At 36.2% G+C, this 11,093-nt stretch overlaps 1 protein-coding gene across 1 annotated transcript; it reads right to left on the bottom strand.

Moving 5' to 3' along the window:
- Positions 1 to 2,882: 2,882 nt before the first annotated feature.
- LOC131318206 (disease resistance protein RPM1-like) lies at positions 2,883 to 5,898 on the bottom strand. The gene has a single exon (XM_058348038.1). It carries the CDS (start codon positions 5,742 to 5,744, stop codon positions 2,961 to 2,963), a length of 2,784 nt encoding a protein of 927 aa, XP_058204021.1. The 5' UTR covers positions 5,745 to 5,898; the 3' UTR covers positions 2,883 to 2,960.
- Positions 5,899 to 11,093: the final 5,195 nt, after the last annotated feature.

The raw sequence follows: 11,093 nt of genomic DNA, 5'->3' as shown, positions 1-11,093 counted from the left end.
AAGAGTCACAGTTTGTGGTTTTGTATGATTGTTTATATTAGAGCCTACTTGTCTTCATTTAAGGGAATAGTTTTTATCATTTGTCGTGTCTTTTTAAATTTTTTCCCCATATTTGATCCATGTTTTTCATATTTTTATTAATATTAAATCATTAAATTTGTTTAACCAAAAGCTAAAAGAAAATTTTTCACTACCCACGAGAATAACTCACCATCAGATTTAGAATTTTAGAGAACTTGTTCCCCATTATTTGTGACTTAAGTGCACTGTTGTTTGTTGTGATCCAAGTGTTATGTATCATTTGTTTACCTCTCCATGCTCAAGTCGGGAGTCTCACATGTGGGGGAGTGTTGAAATTTGTCCCACATCGATTAATTATCTTCTCTAAAACTAGTATATGAGTCTGAGCGACCTCTTCACTCCTTGCCAATTAGTTTGGAGTTGGATGCTTTAACAAGGCATATATATATATATATACAGCCATAATAGCCTACTTATGGTAAACCTAATTACAATCCAATTACAGGAAGCTAAATAAGGTAAGCAAGACTAGACCCTAACTCCCCATTACATAATTATTGCAACACTCCCTCTCAAGTTGGTGCATAAATATCATGCATGCCCAACTTGTCTACAAATTTTGAAAACAACTTATTCGAAACTGGTTTGGTAAGGACGTCCGCCAGCTGATCCTCTGATCAAATTTGGGGCAATTATGTGATCTTTGCTTCCAACTTTTTTCTGTTAGGCTGAATAGGATTGTGAGCGATATCACACACAGCCTTGTTGTCACAATGCAATTGAATCGGTTGTACGTCTTGATGGATACCCCAAATCATGTAAAAGATGTCTCAACCATAACATTTCGCAAATCCCCAATTCCTTATACAAAAAAGTTCGCATTCGTTAGTTTTTCGTCAATTTTTTTGTAAAATATTACTTCGTCATAACGAAAGAAATCTAAAAGTCTAAAAATTACAGCCAAAATCTAATTTTTAAATAAAAAAAAAAAAAGCCAATTAGGCATTTATTTTTTTCTTTATTTAAAAAAAATTAGATTTTAATGTTCATTTTTTACTTTTTAGATTCTTCCCATCATGACAAAGAAATAATTCAAAAAAAAATTGACGAAAAACTAACGAATGCGATTTTTTTTAATAAGAACAACAAAATAATTCAAATAGATTATTTTTGCCAGAAAAAAAAGTTAGTCCGTACCATCTCCACCAGACCAATTATTGCCAAAAATAATTAAAATAGATTATTCACTGGACAGACTTGATTAACCACCCTACAAGGGGCGTGAACACACAGCACGCGCAAAGAAGTACATCTAGTTGTGACTTGTGAGTGGGTGGGTGGTTGATTTGCTTTGGGAAATTGAAGTCATTTCATTCTCTATCTCCTTAGAAGATTTTCAGTCCAGGCCAAGGCATTTGTTCTCTCTCACAACGGTTGTGGGCTCTGCCTAATTGTGTTTGAGTAACACACACTCCCTACACTTAAATAATCATGCTCCTGGAGCTAGAATTTCGTAAACGCGGTGACAGGACTATGAAAAATAAGATTTTGAAATTTCAAGATTTGAAAATCTAATAATTTGTTTGGCTTAGATTTTGAGGAAGGATTTTTGGATAATCAGTGGGGAAAGATAAAAAGAGAAATGAGATTAATAATTGAAGAAGAAATTTATGAGAGACCGTGAGGAGAGAGATAATTGGGTTTTGGGACCCAAAATGAACATATTCTTAAGCATTTAAATATCTAAATAACACCCAATACAAAATATAATTCTTACCAAATAAAAAATAAACTAATATTAATATTAAAATTTTAAAAAAAAATGCGAAACAACAAGGGGGCCATGGCTCCCATACGCCCACAAGTAGCTCCGTCATTGCCTGGAGTACTGCCACGTCGTGTTCTAGAATTTTTATTTTCACCGCACATTGCCATGGGAGCAACATGTTTTGTGTTGGAATCCACATCTATGTGTTACAGAGAAGGACATTGGAGCACCGCCCCTTGGTACTCTAGAGAGCACTGAAAAATCACTCCACCCACCGACTAACTTCTGCTGAAGGGAAGGAGCAATACCATGTGACAGTGAATAATTAATCTCTCCTCTTCTTGTTAAGCTGAAGAAGAGAATAGTTATTTTGCGGTGTAAAGCTGAAGTGATCGGAGCGAGAATGGGCTGAATTTGTTACGGTACTTGGAAGTCATAACGGCCTGATCAGTGTCGTAAAAACAAGTCTTATGACCAAAAAAAGTAAAAATTATGACCAAGCATAAAAAATTTCACTAAAGACCAAAAAGTATGAAGCAGTTGTCTCTTTTTCTTTTCTTTTTTTAAAGTTTCGTATTATATAAACATTTTTAAACATCGGTACGTTCACATATTTTTATTTTTTTTTGTGATTCATCTCATCGAAACGAAGGACATATTAACCTCCAAAATTACGACGAAAACTAAACAAAAAGTAAAAATTACTGAAAAAAGATTTTATACAAAAAAAAGTAACTGCATTTTGCATACGTAGAAAAGTGGTGAAAAAAAAAAAAATTAACTGTCATAGAGTTCATAACATTACCAAGGGGAATTAACATATCAAATATTTTTAATCAGCACCAAGGGAAATTAGCTAGGTTCCTCTAGAGATGTGTTTAACTTCACCTAATCTTTAAATCAAGTTTGTTCCAAACCGATAAACCTAAGACATGCTTAGAAGTTCTAAAGTCTATCAAGCTGATTACACATCAAATATGAGATTCTTGATAAAGTAATTAATTGAAGACAAAAAGGTACACAAAAGAAGTATCTAATACACATCGATCATGATTACACAAACAAGCCTTCAAGCTCACAAAAACGCCAAAAAAATGTGAGGGAAAAAGGGCATATTAATAGCGGGGATAAACCAATCTCAAAGATCCTCATCCCCTCCCGTTCGACCGTATCATAGATAATGACCGGTCCATTTACCAGATTTGGAGTCCCCAACCCAAACATTAAGGACGCGTGCTATTTTCCAATAGTCCCTGCCTTGTAAGTCTCTATTCAAGCTCAAAATTAATTTTTCAGACATACCATTCAATTCAAGATAATTAAGGTTGGCCAAATGTTCAACACCCGAGGGCAACTCCAACATCAATTTACAATCTTGGAGATGTAGCTCTTTAAGAAGAGGCATCGGGTTAGACTCGATGCTCACCCATTTCAATCCTACTAAGCTAACTAACCACAAGTGTTCAAGCTTTTGAAACCCACCAGCCTTGAAAAATAATCCATCTCCTTCATATGCCGATGTAAGTTCAAGGTGAAGCAAATTGGGCAAATCCTGAAGGGATTGCAGTGAATCAACATCTTTTAACTTACTCCACCCTAACTGTAATCTTTTCAGGTTGTGAAGAGATAGTATCCAGTGTGGTATCTTCTCCAAACGTCCTCTTAGAGATAGTGTTTGAAGAAGTCGAGGCGGCGAAGACAAATAATTTAAATCAATAATCTCATCTTCTTCTATCGCCGCAACGGTCAACGAGCGAAGGTTGTTTAGCTTCTCAAAGGATGAACATAGCACCATCCCATCTTCCTTCTGTAGCCTTACAATGAGCAATCTCCTCAGTTGAGTTAGCTTCCCTACCTCCCTTATCACAATGCCACTATTACTCCCTTGGTTTGCTTCAATACCACATAGTCTCTGCAAGTATAACAAATTTCCTATTCTAGCTGGGGCTTTGAAACCAATTGTACCATCAGGACGATAGTAGTTGTAGCGATACAATATGAGATGGCGAAGATGTTTGAGCTTCGAGATCTCATCAGGCAACTCGGTGACATTTGTTTCTTTCAAATCCAATGTTTCTAGCTTCTTGAGCTTTCCGATCGATTTCGGGATCATTTTTACATTGGTTGCTCTCAAACTTAGATAAGTAAGATTGAGAAGGTTCACAACTTCATGCGGAAATGTTTCCAGTAGTGCTCCTCTCAAGTCTAACACCGTTAGTAGCCTTACACCCTTGCCTAAGGATGCAACCTGTGACAAAATGGACACTGAATCTATTGCGCTGAACACAAGTAAAGAACGAAGGCGAGTGAAACAAATACTCTGCTGAACATCTTCCAAATTATGGTGGATCGAGAGACGTCGCAATGTCCCCGGCCATGCTCTGCCTCTCTCACGTGCTATTGTGACAATGTTTTGCTCTCTCGACTTCGCAATTATCATTTCACGCCAAAGGTCATGGATCCGATAAGCTTCGAACCTTCCATCTATCGCGACGTGTGTCACTTGAACTAAACTTCTGTTCATTAGCTCATTGAGGTAGTCCATAGCAACTTCTTCTATTGTCATTCCTTCTTTCACTTCTATAAATCCTTCCGCCATCCACAGCCGAATTAATCTAAAGCGATCAATGAGACAATCTTCTGGAAAAATACTGAAGTACAAGAAACATATCTTAAGATAGTAAGGCAAATCAAAGTAACTGAGGGACAATATCTTTGTCATGCTCATGAGTTTGTCATTTCCTTCTAGTTCTGCACCAAGACCACGGTAAATCCTCTCCCACGCACCCACACTCTTCTCCTTTGTAGATAACAGACCACTAATTGCAACTATTGCAAGTGGTAAACCCTCACATTTTCCCAAGATTTTTTTAGAAAGATCTTCCAAATATGAAGGACAAGAGTTCTCCTTGAATGTCTTTGAGCAGAACAAGGCCCATGACTCTTTGGGAGGCAAGGGCTCGAGATTATACACAATGCCATGATATTCTTCACTAGCAAAAGATGCTAAATCTACATTTCTTGTTGTCAGAATTACTCGACTGCCGCAATTACTTTCAGGAAGTACGATTCTTAAACCTTGCCATGCATGAATACCCCATACATCATCAAAAACAAGCACATACCTCTTTTGCTGCAAAAAGGCATTAATTATACCTTTCAAGCTGTTTGCATCCATACTGTTCACTCCGTGTGGGAGTGGTTGTCTGACGTCTTCAAAGAGAACTTGAATCAAGTCCTTTAAAAGCTCTTCGACCTTGAATGATTCAGAAACGGTGATCCAAGCATGGTTCTGGAAGTGCCTCTTCACTATTGCATCGTCGTAGACCTTTTTCGTAAGGGTAGTTTTGCCCAATCCGCCCATTCCTGCTACAGAAAGCACCTTGAGTCGAGGATGCTCATCCACTAGCCACTGAATCAACTGTGATTTGGGCTTGTCAATGCCCACAAGGTCAGCATCTTGGAGTAGAAGGGCATCTCCTCGACAATCATACCATGCAATGTCTGAAGGAGTAGAGCTTGAGCCTTGCACTATTTTGCCATATATGTCACTATAACGTTGATGTCCCTCAGAAATATTGATGATTCTTGACTTAATTCCTTTTACTTCAGAAGCAATTTGGTGGCGAGCTTTTAAAGTCTTAACAAAAAAGGAAACCTTATGTATGAACGTGCGGATTTTGGTGCTCTGATGATGTCTAGATTTGAGGCGAAGCATGTACGTGTCAAGAGCATCTGCCGTGTCATATGCAGCTTCTCGAACTTGCTTCACCCATATTTTGATTTTCGGGTCTCTATCTTCTGTTGCATCAGCAACTCTGAGGAAATGTGTCATGCGCTCGAATTCGTCTCTTATGTATTCGATGTCTTCCCGTACTCCGCTCAACAAGTTCCTCTCTTCTTGGAGAAAGGGTGCGAAGTTGGATAGAAGATGGAACACAGCAGCCTCTGCCATTTTGTTTTTTCTGTTTTTCTTTGGTTTACGGTGTGAGTAGCTTGTGATTTGAAGAGAAAGGGGATGGTGAGGGAAAACCAGTACTATGTTCTTAGTTTATTCAGGTGAGACCTGAATTTGATAGCTATATGGAATATTGTTCAAGTGTTGAAAAGTCTATGATGAAAAGTCTTCTGTGTATTTCTTCGCACATGTAATGTTGATTCCTCTATTAATGATAAGACAGAGAGTTGGAAAATGAGACGGATTGTTCGGTTAAATAAGCTAACTAATTTAATTTTTTGTCCTTATTTAAATTTTTTTTACATTTGTTAGTTTTTCATCAATTTTTTTGGGATTATTGCTTCGTTATGACGAGAGGAATCTAAAAAGTAAAAAATTACGATCGAAACCTAATTTTTTTGAATAAAGACAAAAATTAGTCAATAAACTAATTTTTTCGTCTTCATAAAAAAAAATCGATTTCAATTGTAATTTTTTACTTTTTAAATTCCTCTCGTTATGAAGAAACAATAATCCCCAAAAAATTGACAAAAAACTAACAAATGTGAAAAAAAATTCAATAAGGACAAAAAAATAAGCCATTTAGCTTATTTAGCCAAACAACTCGTAAATCAAAATTCAGGAAATTGCTAAATAAGGCTTATGGAAGCGGAGGGCTGCTATGAGTAAAATATAGTAGCGTGGAGCAGCGGACAATCTCACCCTACTTTTGGATGTTCCGGATTTAAGAATGTGCATCAGTACCGAGTTATGGATTCAGGAAATTGCCATATAACGAATCAGGTTTTTTTTCTTTTGAAGTCAATCAAAATTCAGGAAATTGCTATATAAGGCTTGTTTATATTGAGGCCAGGAATTTGCAGAATTTGATTAGAAATAACCCAAGAGACACGTTGTTTGTTTGTTTTTTATTTTATTTTATTTTAGAGCCTATGTCTTATATTAAATGGATAGTCTCTCCTTGTTTTTGCAAATTCGAAAAAATTAATTCAAACTTTGGTTGATATTTTTATAACTTTCCATAAAAGCTAAAAGAAAAATTAATTAACCACGAGAAACTAACCATAATGCCGAGTATTAGACTGAACCCCTTATCATCTCACAATTAGTGGTCCATATTTCACTACACAGACTGATTTCGTTTTATTGAAGAGGACCGACCACCTTCAAGGTATGAACACACATCACGCACATAGAACTACATGTCCATTGTCCCAACATTTTTATTTTGTATTTTTGAATTAATCATTCAACTCAACGAGAGTTATAAAAAAAAAAGTATAAAAATACGGACCGTAGCTTAATTTTTTTATTATATAAAATGACACTACATAAAGATATATCCTTTATTTGGTATTTACTCTCTTCTTTAGTGTATATCTTTTTGCTTTTTGTTTTAATTTATTTTTTAGACTTTTCTTGCCGAGGGCAATGATCCATCCTAAAAATCTAACTTCAATCAAACAAAAAAGTCAAATTCAAGAAAAACGGAGCCATTGTGAGTTGGTTAATTTGCTTGGGTTAATTAGTGTCCAGGCCAGTTTTATTACCCTCAAGTCCGGTCCAGTTTTGGGCTATTGTGGGCCCGGGAGCGATTAGAAACGTTCATTTTGTAGAGTTTGTCGAGTATGGAATCCATTCCAAAAATTAGCTTGATTGAATATCAATAGGTACATGATCGAAATATATTTGTACAAAAAAAAGGCAATTATGAGTTTCAATTTATTTTTATCATTGCATTTGTCTTATACAAATCTGTTTTGTTTATGTACCTATCGATGTTCAATCAAACTAATTTTTTGCGTGAATGACATACTTGACGAGCTCTACAACATGAATGTTTTCGATTGTTGTTATGGGCCCGGGAGGCCCACAATGACCCAAAATTAGACCGGACTAGAGGGAAATAAACTGGACTGGACACTAACCCAATTTGCCTTGGGAAATTGTAGACATTTCACGCTCAAGGAAATCAATTATTATCCTTTTCAAGTTCTCGGTAACCACATATTTGTCTATGATGAAAAGTCTTGTGGGACTGTTTCCACTGGACCTTAGTGGTCTCCCATTTGCTTTCACAACGTCCATTCAATTATTAATTATTAGACAGAGAGCGGCCAAATGAGACGGATGAACTCTCAGCGAACCTTTTTTATTTATTGGACTAGTACTTGTTTGTATCTTCATACCATTTCGAATTTATCGCAATATATATTTTTAGATATTTTTTATATACTTATGTATAATTTTGAAACTTAAGATAGAGAAATAAAATTAATTCTTAACATCTTGGCTCACCTTAATACTAGGTCTAATAACTAAATAACATGATTAATATAAAATGGACTCCAAATTTTGTTCAAAATATCTTAAAATTCTTGCCTTTTTATCAAAGAAAAAAAAATACTAGTATTTGTGTTGGCTGAGATCCCGATACAAGCCTAGTATAAGTTGATATAAACCAGTACGCCATGTGTAATGACTCGCTCCCGCACTGTACAATATTGTTTTGAACACCAAACTCAATTAGACTTCCCAATGAGGTCCTATCCCTGGATTACTCCAAGGAGTTCAATGGGTTTTGATGTCCTCTCAGTTTTTTAAAAAACCTTGTACAAAGTAGGATGACGATTTATTATTTATAACTTACAACTTACACTTTACCAAGCAATGTGGGACCACCCCTGGCTGGCCTCTCTGGTCACCGGTTAGATAGCCTCTGCATAGGTTCCAACCACCCTTAGGCCGGTTGACCATTACCTGAAATTCTCAGGGTGGGGCGTCACACCCTGTATCAGCCGGTATAGGCCGATATTTTAGCCGGTACGAAAGATCAATTATGTGTACCGTTTTATGATTCAATAAGTCTAGGTACACTACATCCAACCACTATATCGTCCATTACATGTTTTGTAGGGCTCACATTGGGTCCCAAAAAAATACAGAAAAATATTCATAAATTTTAAAATAATATATTATGAGACCCTGTAAAAAATCAACTCCAACAAATATCGGTAAGTATTATTTCTTGATTCGTAGGCGCGCGAAACTGTATTATTTCTTGATTCGCCCCTACAAATCAAGAAATAATACTTACCGATATTCTTTGGAGCTGATTTTTTACAGGGTCCCATAAAATATTATTCTAAAATTTATGGACATTTTTCTGTATTTTTTTGGGAGCCGGGGTTAGCCTCATAAAAAATGTAGTGAATGGTGTAGTGGATAGATTGTAATGTATGTAGCATCTCTCTTTATGATTAATACGGGCCGGTACCGTATGGAGTTCACAACAATGGGATGGACCCCGCTAGTAGGTGTTAAAATAGAGAAGGATGTGGAAAAGAATACACGGGGTCGGTGAGAGATCAATTTTGCATTCAAGACTTAGGGTGTTGCACATATATTCTCTCTCTCCTCTCTGCAGATTTTGGTAAACCTTGAGATATTTTCTCTCTTCTGGTAAAAGATTCAGAAATGTCCTTTCCCATGCTTTGCTTTTTGTCGGTGTTTATGTTAACTCCCCAAATCAGGTTTTTTTTTTTTTTTTTCCCTCTTGAAGTTACAGCCCATCTCACTTATCGATGGCCGGACGCTTAAATTCAGGAAATTTCCATTGCTTGTGTATATATTGAGGCCAACCTGTAAATCTATATCTGTATTTAATCTATTATGCGGAAAACAGATATAACAAAAATTTTGAATTCAACATATCTCAAGAACAATAAATTGATGTACCTTTGTTGGCCATCGAGATTAGAGAGAACAAACCCCTTAATTAGAAACACATTAATTCTTGGCTCACCTTATTCTCTCTGTCTCTACTTTTCTAGAATACCCCAGTACTTTAATTGATGGAAAAACCATAAGGGGTGGATATTCTACATTTTAATAGGGAAGAGAAGAGGACCTTAGAGATAATTATTAAAAGACACCTAGTCCATCAAGGTCTCTTTTATTATCAAGAATTTTCCTTCTTCTGTAATTCTAATTAGTTATCGTAATGAACCATATCATTTCATTGGCTTATCTGATAGAGAAGTCTCACATGCACAAAACGTAAAGACTAGTGGGCCACACTAATGGGAAAAAACTAACACAACCTGCTAAGAGTCAAACTCATCTTGAGTTATTTGGAGTAATTGACCAGAAATAACCCAAGAGACACGTTGTTAGTTTTTTAATTTTATTTGGGGTGGGGGGGAAGAAAGAGCAAAAGCTAGCTTGTTGACTATTATATATCGGGGTGGTTTCAGGAACACCTAAAAAAAATCTCAAAAAAAATTTCAAATCTCAATTTCATAGTTCTCAATCAAATTTTTATGATCCGAATCATTCAATATATGCAGAATGTGATTTTAAGGGTGTCCTCGAGAAATTAGCAAAAAATATGACCAGGAAGTGCTTGTTTTGAACAGTTTTTAATTGAATTGTTTATCAAATCTGAGCTAAAAATTGCTCAAACCCTTTCCGATCATTTTTTTTCTGATTTCTCACGGGTACCCTTAAAATTACATTCTGATCTCATTGAGCGGCTTAAATCATCAAAATTTGATTGAAAACTATGAGATGTTTTTTTAGATGTTTTTATAGGTGTCTCCCAAAACCGCTCCAATTATATATAGGAACTGAAATTTATGTTGGGCTTCATCCACGTGTGATAATTTATTGAGGGGGTGCTTGGTAAGTATTTTGCGTGTGTCTGAGATACACAATTTTGCTGAAAGCAACTTGTCTGATTTTAGCTAAGGTGGTGGGAGTTATCATTGTAGCTAAGAGTTACTCCATAATCAGTAAGGGTTGGAGAGAGAAAAGAGAGAGCAAGAGGGAAACTATATTATGAGAGTTAGAGAGAGATAAAAACATGTTGGTGAGTGAGGGCTTGGTGAATTTTATATTTCTCATCTCTGGAACTCAAATAATGTAGTGGAATTCCTCTTGTCCATGGAGTAGGCAGAGGGGCCGAAACACATAATTTATCTGTGTTCACCTACTTTATATTTCTTTACGTGCGCTTAATTTTGTTGCTTGTGTTTCCACTGCATGGGGTTTTCGCGAAAAATCACAACAATCTGTTGTTTGTAAAACACTGCTCAAACATGAAATGGAATTTGGAGGCAAAGACTTGTACTTGTGTAATGTGAGATCAACTTAAATTGGTTCAAATTACCACAAACTTCTTTGCCGTTATCAGTAATCAATTTGTCAGATAAGTTGGCACTGGTTAAGTCCCCACGCCAAGGAGCAATCCTTGGAATAGTTAATCCTCAGTAACACTATCACTGAAAGCCATTTTGATGGAGTCTGTACCCTGCCTTTCCGAAATGAGGCTTTCAGTTTTCACGG

This window comes from Rhododendron vialii, chromosome 2a (genome assembly GCF_030253575.1).
Source record: "Rhododendron vialii isolate Sample 1 chromosome 2a, ASM3025357v1".
Classification (NCBI taxonomy): domain Eukaryota; kingdom Viridiplantae; phylum Streptophyta; class Magnoliopsida; order Ericales; family Ericaceae; genus Rhododendron; species Rhododendron vialii.
This window is presented reverse-complemented; position numbering and strand designations above follow the sequence as displayed.